General features: G+C 49.0%; 1 protein-coding gene across 2 annotated transcripts in view; it reads left to right on the top strand.

Moving 5' to 3' along the window:
• The first annotated feature begins 1,772 nt into the window (after positions 1–1,772).
• The window catches only part of LOC119972347 (basic phospholipase A2 nigroxin A-like), a 62,883-nt gene continuing 45,248 nt past the window's right edge, over positions 1,773–19,407 (top strand). The window contains exon 1 of one of the 2 annotated variants that reach the window (XM_038808889.1): positions 1,773–1,939. Coding sequence is in view for 1 of the 2 variants with exons in the window: in XM_038808888.1 (XP_038664816.1) it covers positions 17,861–17,930 (70 nt within the window). In the remaining variant the exon portion in view is untranslated. Of the gene's footprint in view, positions 1,940–17,567; positions 17,931–19,407 lie in introns of those variants that run through there. The other variant, XM_038808888.1, reaches the window with a different exon arrangement.

Genomic DNA, 19,407 nt, shown 5'->3' with positions numbered 1-19,407 from the left:
TTTCAAAATTGCTAATATATCTTCCCTCAGAACATTTACCTCCTCCAGCCTACCCGCCTGTATCCTATCTCTTCTGACTCCATGCACAAGTTCCCACTACTGTCCTTGACCCGCCCTAACCTCACCCTGGTCATTCTTTTACTTCTCACATAAAAGTAAAAACCCTTGGGGTTTTCCTTGATCCGACCCACCAAGGACATCTCATGCCCCCTCCTAGCTCTCCTGAGCCTTTTTCTTTTTAGCTCATTCCTTGCTACCTTGTAACCCTCAAGCGACCCAACTGAATCTTGTTTTCTCATCCTTACATACACTTCCTTTTTCCTCTTGACAAGACCTTCAACCTCTTTTGTGAACCATGGTTCCCTCACACGGCCATTTCCTCCTTGCCTGACAGGGACATACCTATCAAGGACACCCAGTATTTGATCCTTGAACAAGCTCCACTTTTCATTTGTGCCTTTCCCTGACAGTTTTGTTCCCATCTTATGCTCCCTAATTCTTGTCTTATCGCATCATAATTACACCTCCCCCAATTATAAACCTTGCCCTGCCGTATGGCCCTCTCCCTCTCCATTGCAATAGTGAAAGACACCGAATTATGGTCACTATCTCCAAAGTGCTCTCCCACAAACAAATCTAACACTTGGCCTGGTTCATTACCCAGTACCAAATCCAATGTGGCCCCACCTCTTGTCGGCCTATCCACATATTGTGTCTGGAAACCCTCCAGCACACACAGTACATTAATTGTTTGAATCCAACCAGCCAAAGATAGAGGAAGGTTGTGCCACGTCTTTAAGTCCATTTTAACATTGTTGATCAGGCCAGGCTTCAGTAGTTCAGTTTCTGAGGTGAGACCCAGTTGTGGGCCACACAGACCCCCAAGTAGCGAAAACTTGTTTAGAGAGGCGGCAAGGTGACGTGCGTAACTGGGGTCGGCTTACAGGGGAGTTAATAGGAAAACATTCACTCTTACCTACATTTAAGTTATAGCCAGAGAAGGAGCCAAAGATATTAAGTATCTTCATTATGCGGTCAATGAAGGGAGTTGGGTCCATAATATATAAAAGTAGGTCATCTGCATAAAGAGATATCCGATGCTCCACCCCATCACGACAAATACCCCTCTTTTGACTAAAGGTCCTCAACACAATAGAGAGTGGCTCTTTAGCCAAGACAAACAAAAGTGGGGAAAGAGGCAGCCTGTCTAGTGCCCCTATTTAAGGGAGAGTAATCTGAGTATAAACTGCTGGAATCTTTACCACACATAGACATTCAAGCAGAGAGTATAATATATTGTATACTTTAGATGAATAGGAACAATGTAAAGTCAAATAACCAGATTAAAACTGCAGGATAAAGAGATGAAAAAGAGATTAAACAGTTCCATTCTTTTCACCTGTACTACCAAGCCACTGACTATTATAGTTACTCCTGTTCTCAGTACAGGTGAGCCATATGGACATCTCGTGCTTCTATTTATTATTTTGTTTCTCTCAGCACACTCAGCTCCTCCAGCTGCCTGCAAATCCATGGTCCTGAAATCAATGTTCGCCACACTGACTCCTGCCCATCTCATTCTATCCCAGGCCCTCAAAATAGGAACAATACCTTCAGTTTCCCCTGTCTCCTACTGGCGGGCTTTCAAAACCACAGCTTTGCAGCTGTTTGACTGTAGTTGCCAAGAATTGCTGGAGGTTCCACCCTTTAGATGATATCTGCCACAACGCCTCATCTGCCTGCTCCAGTAGACATTCAAGATCAAATTACATTATTCGGCGAAGAGTGGGGAGTTCTCCTGGAGTCTCAGCCAAAATTGCTCCTTCAACCAACATGACCAAAAACAGCTTGACTGACTGTTCGTCTGACTTCCATCTGTGAAAGTTCTGTGGGTAACCTGACTGCAACATGCATAACAACAGCCATTGCTGCTGAAACAGTGAATCAATTGGTGTTAAATGTTTCTGACATTATTACAGTGACTAGGCTTCATTAGCTGTAAAATGCTTTGGGGCATCCTCAGATTATGAAAGATGTTAGAGCGTGAGATATGACAAGATATTATTGAAATAAAAGCCTCCCTTTTTTCCCTCTTTCACCATTCCCCTCTTTCTTTGTTTTACATTGCATTGATTAAAAGATGAAGAATAAACCGGGTCATGGGTCCTTTAGCATAAAGAGAAGCGATGAAGTTATGATAAATATCAGGCCCCTCAAAATCAGCTGCTGGTTAACTACTGGGATATATGGCATGGCCCAGTGGTTAGCACTGCTGCCTCACAGCGCTGAGGACCCAGGTGCGACCCTGTCTGTGTGGAGTTTGCATATTGTCTGCGTGGGTCTCACCCCCACAGCCCAAAGATTTGCAGGATCGGTGGATTGGCATGTTAAATTAACCGTCAATTGGAAAAAAATGTTAAAAAACAACTTGAAAAAATCTCACTTCCCCGTTAGAATAAGTCATGGAAATGGAATGGAGGGATAGCATGGTGGCGCAGTGGTTAGCACTGCTACCTCACGGCACAGGGGTCCCAGGTTCGATCCCGGCTCTGGGTCACTGTCCGTGTGGAGTTTGCACATTCTCCCCGTGTCTGCGTGGGTTTCGCCCCCACAACCCAATGATGTGCAGGGTAGGTGGATTGGCCACGCCAAATTGCCCCTTAATTAGAAAAAATGAATTGGGCACTCTAAATTTGTAAAAAAAAGAAGGAAATAGAATGGAGATGCTAAGAGATTATGTGAGCTGTCGGATTCATTTTTCAGAGAGACAGTCACATTACTAAAGATCCCGCTGAACTATTTAAAGAAAGCTGTGAACTCTGAAGGTATATTCCTCCCATAATATTTAACAGCACAGTAACAGGTGATTTAACCCATTGAGCTCGTGCCCATTCTCTGAAATAGCTCAACTTGCTGTGAGCAAATTGATTGTCATGCCCTACGTTACATAGTGCACTTCACAATGTACTTATTGCTGTTCAAGTACTTTGGAAATTTCATGGTCCTGAAGGACGCTATATATACCAAACCTCCTTCTTTCGGCCATGGCTCAGTTGGTAGACCACTCACTTTCGAATGTCAAGGTTCTGGTCCAGGTCTTTAGCACAGAAATTAAGGCTGACATTCCAGCACAGTACTGAGGGAGCACTACATTGTCAGAGGTGTCGTCTTCTGGATGAAATATTATACTGAGACCCCATCAGCCCGCTCAGGTGGATGCAGAAGATCCCGTGGCACTATTTCAAAGAACAACAGGGGAGATATCCCCGGCGACCTGGTCAATAGTCATTTCTCAATCAACATCACAAAAAACAAATGAACTGGACATGATCACATTGCTGTTTGTGGGGGTTTGCTGATTACACATTGGCCGATGCATTTCCTTCACTTTAACAATGGTTACACTTCAAAAAGTACATCATTTGGGCAGTTTGAGCAGTTTGAGATACAAGCCATTCTTTCTTTTGCTTCATTCTGGAATTATTTTAGTAAATTCTTTCTGTACCCTCTCCATAGCCTTAACATCCTTCCTAAAGTAAGAGTACAACATTTCACATGATGTTCTAATTGTGGCCTAACCAATGATTTGTTCATCATTATGTTTTTAAATCAATGCTTACTGTTGATACAACTTGTATTGCACATAACATTTAGTTTTCTGATGTTGCCTTCTCATTCAGATGTATATATCTAAACCCTAAGGCTCAAGATTTTCACTCCCGGGTTGTGTTAATCATAGAATCCCTACAGTGCAGAAGGAGGCCATTCAGCCCATCGAGTCTGCACCGACCCACTAAAAGAGCACTTACCCAAGCCCACTTGTCCGCCCTATCCCAATAACCCCTAAATCTAACCTACCCATCCCTGGACACTGAGGAGCAATTTAGCATGGTCAAACCAGCTAACCCACACATCTTTGGACTAGGGGAGGAAACCAAAGCACCCGGAGTAAGCCCACGCAGACATGGGGAGAAAATGCAAACTCCACACAGACTGTTACCCAGGGCCGGAATTGAACCCGGGTCCCAGGCTCTGTGAAGCAGCAGTACTAACCACTGCGCTACCCTGTGCTCAGAGGTGCGTGACTTCCTGCATCGGTGAACCTGACATTTCAAACTTTAAAAACCTTGGGCTGGATTTTGCGTGCGGTGACACCGAAATCATGAAACGCGATCGGCAGGAGAAGTGGCTCCAACGCTGAAATCAGGCTTGACGCCCGTACAGTACGCATCTCATTATCTGCCGTGACGACCGATTCTCCAGGGCCTCAGCGATTCTGCGCCTCGGATGGGCCAATTTCATAGAATCATAGAATTTACAGTGCAGAAGGAGGCCATTTGGCCCATCGAGTCTGCACCGGCCCTTGGAAAGAATACCCTACTTAAGCCTACACGTCCACCATATGCCCGTAACCCCACCTAACCTTTTTGGATACCAAGGACAATTTATCATGGCCAATCCACTTAACTTGCACATCTTTGGACTGTGGACTGGGGAGAAAACCGGAGCACCCGGAGCAAACCCACGCAGACATGGGGAGAACATGCAGACTCCGCTGGGAATCAAACCTGGGACCCTGGAGCTGTGGAGCAACTATGCTAACCACTATGCAACCGTGCTGCCCTGATTTCCCAACGGCGTGCTTCTAACATTGTTTAACAAATCGTGAAGCTGACGTTCTGGCTGAGACTGCTGCGAGAGGCGGTAGGAGGTGGTGTGCAGGGTCTGCGGGCTCCTGTATCAGACACTAGCAATGTTTTCTGCAGGGGGGGGGGGCCCTGCCAGGGCCGGGGGAGGGGAGCGGAAGAGCGGAAGGGGTGGGGGGGGGGGGGGGGGGGGGAGGACAGGCCGAGCAGCCGGGGAGCCCCCAGCAGGACAAGGCGATGCTTACACACTGAGTGCCATTACGACGGCTACCTTGCTGGTCACCCACACCGGCCCCTGGGTGGACGCTGAAAAAACAGCCATATGGGTCGGTGCCACCACCCTCACGGCCACCCCACTCAACTGGCGGCACCCACTGGGGGACCATCCAGGGCCACATTGATGGCAGTGCCATCAAGCGATGGGCCTGGCAGCGGGGACGAGCACCAGGACCGGGGGCACCGATGGAGCCGGGATGCGAGGTTGGGGGACATGCTTGGCTGGGGCGTGCGGTGACAACCGGGCCAACATGTAGCCTATGGTACCTGGTTGTGCATGGGTGTATGCACCATGATATCATGTTTTCCCCTCAGCCCCAGCAGATAATTATGTTCGGTCATCAACCAGCGATGTTGGTCACCGTGGCGGCGGCCATTGCCCTGCATGCAGCCCTGTGGCAGCCTGAGTCGGGGTGCCTCAGAGAGGTGGCGGAGCCTGCAGCAGAGGAGTGGGCTGCAAAGGGGCAGGTGGCAGCTGCTCAGGCTGGAGCGCTGGCCGCCCAACAGGACGGGGAGGAGGAGGAGGAGGAGGTGGTTTCAAGGAGGCTCCGAATGAGGCCACGCGTATATCGCAACTGCACGTCCTTTGAGGAACTCCCGGACTGGGCTGCATGAGGAGACTGCAGATGAGCAGGGAGACAGCCAGACACATCTGCTACATGATGGCACACCTGGCACCGCGTGGGAATGGGGGAGGACACCCGCTACCGGGGCCATCAAGGTGACGGTAGCCCTCAACTTCTATGCAACGAGGTCTTTCCAGTCGCCGAGTGGGAACCAGTCCAGCATCTCCCAGACATTGGTGCACAGGTGCATCCATGCCATCACGGACGCAGTGTATGCCCTTGCAGACTGGTACATTTAGTACCCAGTAGATCGCACCAACCAGGATGCCCAGGCTGGGGGGTTCGCTGCTGTCGCCGGGATGCCAGGGGGTAATCGATGGGATGCATGTCGCCCTACGGCTACTGGCGGATAAAAGGCCACTGTTCACGAACAGGAAGGGGTACCACTCCATGAATGTTCAGGTGGTCCGTGACCACCAGATGCGGAACCTGCACATCTGCGCCTGGTACCCGGGCAGTGTACATGACTCCTTCATACTGGCACAACCTGTGATTCCCGACATGTTCGAGGGACACCGCCCCGGCTGCGGGGCTGGCTGCTGGGCGACTGGTGTTACCTGTCGTGGCTGATAACGCCTATATGGAGGCCACAGGCCGATACGGAGCACCGTTACAATGATGCCCATTGTGTGACCAGGGGTGTTGTCGAGAGGTGCTTCGGGGTCCTGAAGATGTGCTTCAAGTACCTGGAACGCTCTGAAGGGGCCCTCCAGTACGAGGCCAGGAGGGTCGGCCGCATCGTTGTGGTCTGCTGCGTCCTCCACAATATAGTCCAGCAGAGGGGTGATGTGCTGGAGGAGGATGAGTAGCAAGGGCATACCTCATCAGACGAGGAGGATGAGGGTGAGGGGGACAATGCGCGGGACATGGGGGCTGGCCAGGCATGGGAGGCTGCACAATGGAACTGCCAGGGCCAGCAAGCACATGACACATTGATCGAGACACGTTTCACCAACTAGGGGGGGTTGTTGGGCAGCGGAACGGACACCATAGTACCATACCCCTTCACCACTAGATATTCTCACCTCCCACACCACCGAACGCCCTCATTTCCCATACCACTGAACACCGTCACCTCACATACCACCGAACACCCTCATTTCCCATACCACCGAACACCATCACCTCCCACACCACCGAACGCCGTCACCTCCCACACCACCGAACACCGTCACCTCCCACACTACCGAACACCGTCACCTCCCACACCACCGAACGCCGTCACCTCCCACACCACCGAACGCCCTAATTTCCCACGCCACCGAACGCCGTCACCTCCCACACCACCGAACGCCCTCATTTCCCATACTACCGAACGCCGTCACCTCCCACACCACCGAACACCGTCACCTCCCACACTACCGAACACCGTCACCTCCCACACCACCGAACGCCGTCACCTCCCACACCACCGAACGCCCTAATTTCCCACGCCACCGAACGCCGTCACCTCCCACACCACCGAACGCCCTCATTTCCCATACTACCGAACACCGTCACCTCCCACACCACCGAACACCGTCACCTCACATACCACCGAACACCGTCACCTCCCACACCACCGAACACCGTCACCTCCCACGCAACCAAACACCGTCACCTCCCACACCACCAAACACCGTCACCTCCCACACCACCAAACACCGTCACCTCCCACACCACCGAACGCCCTCATTTCCCATACCACCGAACACCGTCACCTCCCACACCACCGAACACCGTCACCTCACACACCACCGAACACCGTCACCTCCCACACCACCGAACACCGTCACCTCCCACACCACCGAACACCGTCACCTCCCACACCACCGAACACCGTCACTTCCCACACCACCGAACACCGTCACCTCACATACCACTGAACACCGTCACCTCCCACACCACCGAACACCGTCACCTCCCACACCACCGAACGCCCTCATTTCCCATACCACCGAACACCGTCACCTCCCACACTACCGAACACCGTCACCTCACATACCACCGAACACTGTCACCTCACATACCACCGAACACCGTCACCTCACATACCACTGAACACTGAAACCTCCCATCATCGACCACCCTCACCCCCACACCACCAAACCATCCGCATGCATACCCCTCTCTGAATTATATATACCTGCGGCGCTAGGAGCCGGGAGCACTGGGTTGGCAATGACAGTGGGTCTGGTCCATAGGATGGAGGATGATGACAGCCCGCCCTGTGATGAGACTAGCAGGGAAGACAGTGGAACGGCAATGGCAGGAGTTTTTCGGGGTTATTCGGGAGGCACAGCAGAAATTCATCCCAAGGAGGAGGAAACTTGCTAAGAGCAAGTCAAGGCATCTATGGTTGACGAGGGAAGACAGCATAAAAGCAAAAGATAAAGCATATAAAGTGGCAAGGGTTAGTGGGAAGCCAGAGGATTGGGAATCATTTGAAAGCAAGCAGAGGGCAACTAAAAAATCAATAAGGGGGTGAAGGCAAAATGTGAGTGCAAGCTAGTTAGTAATATAAAAGAAGATAGGAAGAGTTTCGTTCAATATATAAAAGGTAAGAGAAAGGCAAAAATAGACATTGGACCACTGGAAAACGTGGCTGGAGAAGTAATAATAGGAAACAAAGAAATGGCAGACGAACTGAATAGTTACTTGAAAATGAAAATGGCTTATTGTCACGAGTAGGCTTCAATGAAGTTACTGTGAAAAGACCCTAGTCGCCACATTCCGGCGCCTGTCCGGGGAGGCTGGTACGGGAATCTAACCGTGCTGCTGGCCTGCTTGGTCTGCTTTAAAAGCCAGCGATTTAGCCGAGTGAGCTAAACCAGCCCCAAGACTTTGTATCAGTCTTCACGGTGGAAGACACCAGTGGGATGCCAGAGCTTCAGGAGAATTAGGGGGCAGAGGTGAGTGCAGTGGCCATCACTAAAGAGAAGGTCTTGGGGAAACTGAAACGTCTGAAGGTGGATAAGCCACCTGGACCTGATGAACTACACCCCAGGGTCCTCAAAGAGATACTGAGGAAATTGTAGAGGCATTGGTGGTGATCTTTCAGGAACCACTGGAGGCAGGAATGGTCCCAGAGGACTGGAAAGTGGCTAATGTAACACCACTGTTTAAGAAGGGAGGGAGGCAGAAGACGGGAAATTATAGGCCGGCTAGCCTGACTTCAGTCATTGGTAAGATTTTAGAGTCTGTTATTAAAGATGAGATCGCAAAGTACTTGGAAATGCATGATAAAATAGGACTGAGTCAGCACGGCTTTGTCAAAGGGAGGTCATGTCTGACAAATCTGTTAGAGGTCGTTAAGAAGGTAACAAGGAAGTTAGACAAAGGAGAACCAGTGGACGTGATTTATTTAGATTTCCAGAAGGCCTTTGACAAGGTGCCGCATAGGAGACTGTTAAAGAAGTTAAGAGCCCATGGTGTTAAGAGTAAGATCCTGGCATGGATAGAGGATTGGCTGACTGGCAGAAGGCAGAGAGTGGGGACAAAGGAGTCTTTTTCAGGATGGCAGCCGGTGATTAGTTGTGTGCCTCAGGGGTCTGTGCTGGCACCACAACTTTTCACAATATACATTAACGATCTGGAAGAAGGAACTGAGAGAGACTCGCGGTTGGTGTGTTGCCTCCCAGGTGCCAGGGTCCGCGATGTCTCGGATCGTGTTTTCGGGATCCTTAAGGGGGAGGGGGAGCAGCCCCAAGTCGTGGTCCACATAGGTACCAATGACATAGGTAGGAAAAGAGATAGGGATGTAAGGCAGGAATTCAGGGAGCTAGGGTGGAAACTTAAATCCAGGACAAATAGAGTTATTATCTCTGGGTTGTTACCCGTGCCACGTGCTAGCGAGTCGAGGAATAGGGAGAGAGAGCAGTTGAACACATGGCTGTAGTGATGGTGCAGGAGGGAGGGTTTCAGATTCCTGGATAATTGGGGCTCATTCTGGGGTAGGTGGGACCTCTACAAATGGGTTGGTCTACATCTAGACCAGAGGGGTACTAATATCCTGGGGGGGAAGTTTGCTAATGCTCTTCGGGAGGATTTAAACTAGTTCAGCAGGGGATTGGGAACCTGAATTGTAGTTCCAGTACACAAGAGGTTGAGAGTAGTGAGGTCATGAGTAAGGTTTCAAAGTTGCAGGAGTGTACCGGCAGGAAGGTGGTTTAAAGTGCGTCTACTTCAATGCCAGGAGCATCCGGAATAAGGTGGTTGAGCTTGCGGCATGGGTTGGTACCTGGGGCTTCGATGTTGTGGCCATTTCAGACACATAGATAGAACAGGGAGAGGAATGGTTGTTACAGGTGCCGGGGTTTAGATATTTCAGTAAGCTCAGGGAAGGTGGTAAGAGAGGGGGAGGGGTGGCATTGTTAGTCAACGACAGTATTACGGTGGCTGAAAGGACGTTTGATGAGGACTCGACTACTGAGGTAGTATGGGCTGAGTTTAGAAACAGGAAAGGAGAGGTCACCCTGTTAGGGGTTTTCTATAGGCTTCCGAAAAGTTCCAGAGATGTAAAGGAAAGGATTGCAAAGATGATTCTGGATAGGAGCGAAAGTAACAGGGTTGTTGTTATGGGGGACGTTCCAAATATTGACTGAAAACACTATAGTTCGAGTACTTTAGATAGGTCCGTTTTTGTCCAATGTGTGCAGGAGGGTTTCCTGACGCAGTATGTAGATAGGCCAACAAGAGGCGAGGCCGTATTGGATTTGGTACTTGGTAATGAACCAGGACAGGTGTTAGATTTGGAGGTAGGTGAGCACTTTGGTGATAGTGACCACAATTCGATTAAGTTTACTTTAGTGATGGAAAGGGATAGGTATATACCGCAAGGCAAGAGTTATTTCTGGGGGAAAGGCAAATATGATGCAATGAGGCAAGACGTAGGATGCATCGGCTGGAGAGGAAAACTGCAGGGGATGGGCACAATGGAAATGTGGAGCATGTTCAAGGAACAGCTACTGCGTGTCCTTGATAAGTATGTACCTGTCAGGCAGGGAGGAAGTGGTCGAGCGAGGGAACCATAGTTTACTAAAGCAGTTGAAACACTTGTCAAGAGGAAGAAGGAGGCTTATGTAATGATGAGACATGAAGGTTCAGTTAGGGCGCTGGAGAGTTACAAGTTAGCTAGGAAGGATCTAAAGAGAGAGCTAAGAAGAGCCAGGAGGGGACATGAGATGTCTTTGGCAGGTAGGATCATGGATAACCCTAAAGCTTTCTATAGACATGTCAGGAATAAAAGAATGGCTGGGGTAAGAGTAAGGCCAGTCAAGGAAGTTGTGCGTGGAGTCCGAGGAGATAGGAGAGGTGGTAAATGAGTATTTTTCGTCAGTATTCACACAGGAAAAAGACAATTTTGTCCAGGAGAATACTGAGATACAGGCGACTAGACTAGAAGGGCTTGAGGTACATGAGGAGGAGGTGTTAGCGATTCTGGAAAGTGTTGAAATAGATAAGTCCCCTGGGCCGGATGGGATTTATCCTAGGATTCTCTGGGAAGCTAGGGAGGAGATTGCTGAGCCTTTGGCTTTGATCTTTAAGTCATCTTTGTCTTCAGGAATAGTGCCGGAAGACTGGAGGATAGCAAATGTTGTCCCCTTGTTCAAGAAGGGGAGTAGAGACAACCACGGTAACTATAGACCAGTGAGCCTTACTTCTGTTGTGGGAAAAGTCTTGGAAAGGTTTATCAGAGATAGGATGTATAATCATCTGGAAAGGAATAATTTGATTAGAGATAGTCAACATAGTTTTGTGAAGGGTAGGTTGTGCCTCACAAACCTTATTGACTTAATTGAGAAGGTGACCAAACAGGTGGATGAGGGTAAAGCAGTTGATGTGGTGTATATGGATTTTAGTAAAGCGTTTGATAAGGTTCCCCACGGTAGGCTATTGCAGAAAATACGGAGGCATGGGATTCAGGGTGATTTAGCAGTTTGGATCAGAAATTGGCTAACTGGAAGAAGACAAAGGGTGGTGGTTGATGGGAAATGTTCAGACTGGAGTCCAGTTACTAGTGGTGTACCTCATGGATCTGTTTTGGGGTTATAAATGACCTGGAGGAGGGCGTAGAAGGATGGGTGAGTAAATTTGCAGATGACACTAAAGTCGGTGGAGTTGTGGACAGTGCAGAAGGATGTTACAGAGGGACATAGATAAGCTGCAGAGCTGGACTGACAGGTGGCAAACGGAGTTTAATGCAGAAAAGTGTGAGATGATTCATTTTGGAAGGAATAATAGGAAGACAGAGTACTGGGCTAATGGTAAGATTCTTGTTAGTGTGGATGAGCAGAGAGATCTCGGTGTCCTTGTACATAGATCCCTGAAAGTTGCCACCCAGGTTGAGAGGGTTGTTAAGAAGACGTACATTGTGTTAGCTTTTATTGGTAGAGGAATTGAGTTTCGGAGCCATGAGGTTATGTTGCAGTTGTACATAACTCTGGTGCGGCTGCATTTGGAATATTGCGTGCAGTTCTGGTCACCGCATTATAGGAAAGATGTGGAAGCATTGGAAAGGGTGCAGAGGAAATTTACCAGGATGTTGCCTGGTATGGAAGGAAGATCTTATGAGGAAACGCTGAGGGACTTCAGGCTGTTTTCTTTAGAGAGAAGAAGGTTAAGAGGGGACTTAATTGAGGCATACAAGATGATCAGAGGATTAGATAGGGTGGACAGTGAGAGCTTTTTTCCTCGGATGGTGATGTCTAGCACGAGGGGACATAGCTTTAAATTGAGGGGAGCTAGATATAGGACAGATGTCAGAGGTAGGTTCTTTACTCAGAGAGTAGTAAAGGTGTGGAATGCCCTGCCTGCAACAGTAGTAGACTCGCCAACACTAAACACATTCAAATGGTCATTGGATAGGCATATGGACGATAAGGGAATAGTGTAGATGGGCTTTAGAGGGGTTTCACAGGTTGGTGCAACATCGAGTGCCGAAGGGCCTGTACTGCGCTGTAATGTTCTATGAGGCACTATTGCTAAGTTTGCAGATGATACAAAGATCTGTAGAGGGACAGGTAGTATTGAGGAAGCAAGGGGGCTGCAGAAGGATTTGGACAGGGTAGGAGATTGGGCAATGAAGTGGCAAATGAAATACAATGTGGAAAAGTGTGAGGTTATGCAATTTAGAAAGAGGAATTTAGGCATAGACTATTTTCTAAATGGAGAAATGCTTAGGAAATCAGAAGCACAAAGGGACTTGGGAACCCTTGTTCATGATTCTCTTAAGGTTAACGTGCAGGTTCAGTCAGCAGTTAGGAAGGCAAATGCAATGTTAGCATTCATGTCAAGAGGGCTAGAATACAAGACTAGAATACTAGATGTACTTCTGAGGCTGTATAAGGCTCTGGTCAGACCCCATTTGGAATATTGTGAGCAGTTTTGGGCCCCGAATCTGAGGAAGGGTGTGCTGGCCTTGGAAAGGGTCCAGAGGAGGTTCACAAGAATGATCCCTGGAATGAAGAACTTGTCGTATGAGAAACAGTTAAGGACTCTGGGTCTGTACTCGGAGTTTAGAAGGATGAGGGGGGATCTTATTGAAACTTACAGGATACTGCGAGGCCTGGATAAAGTGGCTGTGGATAGGATGTTTCCACTTGCAGGCAAAACTATAACCAGAAGACACCATCTCAGACTAAAGGGACGATCCTTTAAAACAGAGGGGAGGAATTTCTTCAGCCAGAGGGTCGTGAATCTGTGGAACTCTTTGCCGTTGAAGGCTGTGGAGGCCAAATCACTGAGTGTCGTTAAGGCAGAGATGGATAGGTTCTTAATTAATAAGGGGAACATGGCCCTGTTGAATAGCTGGAGACGGAGTGATGGGGATAGTCAGGGGAGGGGGTGTGTGGGGGCTGCACGGTCGATCCACTGGGCCCCATTCATCCACCACTCCCAGTAATCATCACCGACCGCCCCACCCCCACACTCATCAGGCAGACCACCAAGGTTGGTTTCAACGGTATGAACATGTGTTTTTTCTGAACAATTAATTATCTACAGTCTGTGCCTTAGCCCCTACAACTCAACTGTGCCCTGCACCCGTGCCAACTTAACTGGTGTCTAACTTTCTGGCCTTACTCACACTACCGCTACGCCTTTGTGGTTCCCCAGACGGACAGTGTTCTCCCGCAGGATAGGGGTCACTTTGGGTTTGTGAAGTCTTGAAGCCTGCTTTCTTTCATGTTTAACACACCACAACAGGACAAAGCACAGCTGCAGCCTGTCTGTCTGTCCTAAAACCCTCATACAGGACAGAGCCATTCTGCAGTTTGCTTCTTGGACAAGCACTTCACTATCTTTGAAGTTTCAATAGGCTCTGTGGTTTACAGTTGCAGTCTGTCTGCTATTATCCCTTTGTACTTTCTGTTTACATTCAGTTCCACACCCCATTGACTTTTAAGTGCCTCTGTGGTTTAGCAAGCCGCTGCCTGCTTCATAGAACCTCTGGCCATTCTGTGTTTACACTGCATTTCATACCCCATTAACTCTCAAGTGCGTCCTGATTGCATGGCCAGTGCCCGGTTGAAATCACTTTTTTTTTTAGTCTATTATTCAGATCTCTGTGGATTGCTTGAGATCCTCTTTTTCCATCCAAGCAGCTGGCTGAACTCGGACATTCAAGTGCAAGGGTTATTTAAAAGTAAACTTTTCACATCCAACGTTGATTTTTCAGGCTGAGCACCGATGGGCTGAGCAGAATCTGCCAGATTTTGAGTCCTAATGGGCTGTGGGATGGAGGTTCCTGATTTGGGTGGAAGGGAGTAATAAGACTGTTGGTTGCCGTCTCCAGGAGCTGCCTGCATGTAACCCAGAGAGAGAGACGCTGGGAAAGTAATGTTCTGGGTGGCTCTGAGAGTTCTTGTGTCTTGTTACATTCCGCCAAGTCATGTTTGTCCAGCCAATTGGCCATCATCATTTATCCTTCACCACTCTCAGCTGCCCTCATTCTCCACATCAGAGATAGGGATGAATCCTTAAGTGTCAAGTGTTGAATGTTGGGTGATGGCCATAGGAGGGAGAGGCTAGCACCTAGCAGCAATGACCACCTGACTGCATTGGGGACTCCAAGAGCCTGAGCGTCCATGTGCCACAACACATGTTGGACATCCATGTGCCACAACACATGTTGGGCATCCATGTGCCACAACACATGTTGGACCCGACTGCTTCCAATGTGAAAGGAAGGGACAACCTGATAGAAGGGTTCAGTGAGTGATGAGTCTGTCATTCCAGGATGTCTGTCACTGTGGGTCTCAAGGGCTCTCAGTATTGGAACTGCTTGGCGGACCTGTCGGAGGACCTGAATTCAGATGGGGAGATAAAACCTCCTGTGGGTAGAGGTCAAATACTGAGATGATGCTGCTTTGCAGTGCGATATTCTTTAAATATGATTACTTACAGTGACAAGCATCCATACCCCAACTATGGTGCATGACGTCACTTGTGTCCACTCTGTGCTCCTAAAACTTACATGGCCCAATGCTGCATCTAGGTTTCCCCCCAGGATGTGAATGTGGCCTGCTGCCTTCCGTGCCTGCAGCCTGAGATGCCCTTGGCAGGCCCGGACCTGGAGGGATCTGGCCGACTTTCAGGTCATTGGTGTCACCGTGCCAGCCTGTTCTGCCCACTGCCACTGAGATGCACAGGTCAGGAAGAGGGGATTCAGAAGAGCTGGATACTTCGAGGGTCTCCGTGGTGGAACACCCCAGGATGGGCTACGGCGCTACCTCCTCTCTCTGGGTGCTTGTGGGATCCTGGAATACTCCATGGGATGGAGGGACAGCTAGAACGATATGGAGAAGTCTCTGCATGACCTGGAACTCCCAGGCCTGAAGGGCCGATATTGTCTGCACTATGGTTTGAAAACCTTCAGCAATGGCCCATTGCTTGAGAGCATGGACCATACTCTTGAGGCCCTCAGCCATGGTCCTCAGGTACTGCTCCATGCCTTGGACTCCACCACTCATGGCTCAGAAGTCCTGCCCCAGGCTTTCCACTGTGGTCGCCACCCTTGCAGTGTTGGCCTGGGTGCCACACAATGCTGGCCTCATCTCCTGCAACTGAAGGCTCCACCAATTAGCCTTGCAGTTGCAGGAATGTTGCTGACACCCCATTCTGGATTTCCCGGCTCTACCTTTGCCTCTCCAGCAGCTCGGGGAGAAATTCTTCCAGATTTTCCGCATTTGGCTGGGGCCAGCTGTGTCCTGGAATTCAGCAGACCTCGCGCTTGGAAGTTCCTGCCCCCACCTGATGTGCATCGGCAGCTGTCTGTTGCTCACCAGATAGTGACTCAGAAGCCTGTCTGCTGATATCGCCCACCGAGACGTGTGTCAATGTACTGATGGAGGTGCGGGTGATGCCTGATTAGTGCTTTCCTCAGAGTTTTCCACCAAGGTGCTGCTGTGGGTCGCAGGAAGGTTGGTGACTCCAGATGGCCCGGCCTCATTGGGTTATGATTGTGCAGGACAAGAGACATGGGTTCAGCAAAGGGGAGTATCAAGTGTTTGGGCAGCTTAGAGCTCACTTGTAACAGGTCATTGGGATGAAGATTCAGCTTAAGCTCACTTCATATGTTCAATGACGGGCTAATCTTTTTTTCCTGCTGATGAAGAGAACGTTGACCAGGACACAGAGAAAACTTGCTGTTACCCCATAAGCGGTAACATCAACCGATGTGACTGAGGTCTTCAAATCCTGCTAGTTGGAGGGAGCTGAATGCTTCATACAAGTGAAATCTTGTCTGTCTGTGTCCTTCTCAGAGTGACCCTGGCACTGCAGTTTAAAATGCTGCTGAAGATCAGTCTTTAAAATCTTTGGAAATGCAGAGGAGCAATTCACTATCTTCAATCCCTGGTCATGCCTGTATATTGGGTGAGCCAATAAAAATCATCTGCGGGATTCTCCATCAGCGGGATCTTCTGTTTTGCCGGCAGCGCATCCATGCCTGCGGGTTTCCCGATGGCGTGGGGCGGCCACAATGGGAAACCCGGGGCTGGATTCTCCAAAAATGGGACTGTGCCCACGCCGGCTTTAAAACGCTGGCGTTTCACGCCAGACTTTCCTTAAAAAAAGAGCAATTCACCTACTTCCAGGGGGCTGGCAGGGCCCTGGAGTGACTCTCGCAGCTTTAGCTGCGGATACGGGCTCCCGCACTTCCGGTTCTGAGTCCACGCCTGCGCATGATGGTGGCCTCCAGCGGCCGCACCGAACGCGATGGAGGACTCAGCCGGCGGACCTGGACCAACAAACAAGGTCCCAACGATCTGCCCTGCGCCGTTCCATCTAACCCGCCCGATCGCCGCACCGGAGCATCGCTGGGTGGGCCTCTGGCAATGGCCCCCCAGCCGCGGGAGGGGTGGTGGGCCCGATTATGGCATAAAAGTGGATTCACCGCCCCTGCGGCAAATGCGATTTTGGTACGGGGCTGTGGGGAATCCAGTCCCCCATTGGCCGGCTGCAGGAACGGAGAATCCCACTGCCGCGGGGGTGGGGGGCACCACGCTGCAAATGGCGGGACGGTAAAATCCCGCCACAAATATTATGGGCTGGATTCACCATCCCGCCATGCCTCATTTCGTTTTCATCCCGCCGGCGGGATGCTCCATTACGCCGGCCAGTCAATGGGGTTTCCCATTGTGGGGCAGCTCCATGCCGTAGGGAAACCCCCCCCCCCGGGCTGCCAGCAAAACGGAGCATCCGGTCGCTGGAGAATCCAGTCCTTTGTTTTCAAAAGAGTTGATTTCTTTCTTCTGTACAGAAGGAACTTTCCATGAGATTAACAACTGGAGCAGGTAATGCTGTCCATTAAATGGTGACATAAAAGGGTGTGATTCCCTCCCACCAAGTACACTGTCATCTCTACTTCAGCCATTCATTTGCCTTGTGCACTCTTAACCATTCACTGCCCTTTGTAACAGTGGGACTATGTTTCTGTGAAGTCCCTAGGATGTTTTTCTAATTTATATGGTTTCTATAAATACAAATTGTTGCTATTGTTGTTGTCAGTCCATGGGAATGATTCATGGATCTGTAGAGACAATATTAAAGTGGGTGCCTGGTTAATCATTAACTAAAATCCACCATCAGTATTAGGTGAGGAGTTGGACCCCTAAATTTCCCCAGATGCTCAGTCGAGGGAGTGAAGGATTCAGGCCAATTTGGCACAACGTGTATTCTCCTAGAAAGTAAATCCGTGCTTCAAGGGATCGGAGGGGAGTGTCAATGTGCGTAACTTTTGCATCTAATTTGCTATAATTACGGCAAATAAAAGCAAGATTAAAACCTCAAAAGAAAGCAGACGGAGTCATTGAGGTTTGGAGGGAACACGCAATGTGCAAGCAGAACAGAAAGTTGTTGAATATGTCAGCTAAACGTGGGATTATCCTGTGGATTTGCACTGGTGAGTAAAAAGCATTTTAATTTCATCAATTTATGGAATCTTCCAGAATAGTAAAGGGTTGATTCAGAGAGACAGGAAGTTTATTAATTCAAATCAAAGTTAATTTCAGTGTTTGAAATGGGCTATTTAGAAAGCACAAAATTCAGAGATTACAATCCCAATTATTCAGCACCGTGAGGCTGAGGGAAACAGTCGCATAACTACAGAAAGACTTGATTTGTATAGCAGTTTTCACGACCATGCTTTATGAAGTGTTGTCACTGTTGTAATGTAATGCAGCAGCTAATTTGTGCTCTCAAGCACCCACAAACAGCAATGTGACAACAAACAGATAATCCGCTTTTGTGATTTTAATTGAGGAAGTAAATATTGGCCAGAACACGAGGGATAACTCCCCTGCTCTTCTTCAATAGTGCCAAGGGATCTTTCACATCAGACTAATGTCTCAACTGAAAGATGGTACGTCCGACAATGCAGAACCCCTCAGCACTGAAGGACCAGACTCGAGTTTTGTGCTGAAGCCCTGGACTGGGACTTGAACCGGGAGGAAAGTGTGACACCAACCTAGCCACGGCTGACATGATTAGCACGGTTTGCACAACCTTCCTCAGTAAGAGCCCTCGATTAGGATAGCAGACAGGGAAATGTGACAAACACAATTTGGTTTGACTCAGATAGTAGCACAAAACAGGCAACGTGGAATAGGCATCAGCTGTTTTCGTTTATTGTCGATAAAGAAAAAGAAGGTCTGACAAACTGCAAACTGAGCTGTCAATTTATGATTGATTGTGTCGTGCTACCACCAAAGTTTAGCTGATTTGGCTGGAGAGCTGGTTTGTGCTGCAGAGTGAGGCCAACACTGGGGGTTCAATTCCTGTACCAGCTGAGGTTATTCATGAAGGCCCTGCCTTCTCAACCTTGACCCTTGTCTAAGGTGTGGTGATCTGCAGGTTAAATCACTGCCAGTCAGCTCTCCCACATAAGGGGAATGTCTATGGTCATCTGGGTCTGTGGTGACTTTGCTTTACTTACAGCTGAAGTGAAATTTAAAACACAGTTTGGTATTTGCTCAGAAGTAAAACCAATGGTGCTTATGAAGAAGAGGCAGAAACTGCTGGAAATACATGACAGGTCATCAGCATCTGTGGAGAGATCGAATGAGTTAATGCTTCCACTGTGAATCTCTTCATTAAATCTGCATTTCAAATAGACAGTGTTTTGAAAAGATCAGAACAAGAAATAGAGAAAAAAAATAACATACGCACTGGTGGATTTTAGCTTGTTTCACCCCATGTCTCGGTGAACTGCTCTTGCAGGGAGCTAGCATGAACGTGATGGGCTGAATGGACTCTTTCTGTGCTGTAACCATTCGATGATTCTAGTATTGAATGCTGACGGGCTCAATCTGGTGTCAGTAGATTTGCCACACCAATTGATAGAACGCCTATTGAACATAAGAGTGAGTACCAGAACCCTA

Source organism: Scyliorhinus canicula, chromosome 10 (genome assembly GCF_902713615.1).
Source record: "Scyliorhinus canicula chromosome 10, sScyCan1.1, whole genome shotgun sequence".
In the NCBI taxonomy this organism is placed as follows: domain Eukaryota; kingdom Metazoa; phylum Chordata; class Chondrichthyes; order Carcharhiniformes; family Scyliorhinidae; genus Scyliorhinus; species Scyliorhinus canicula.
Note: the sequence above shows the minus strand (reverse complement) of the source record. Positions and strands in the feature narration are given on the sequence as shown.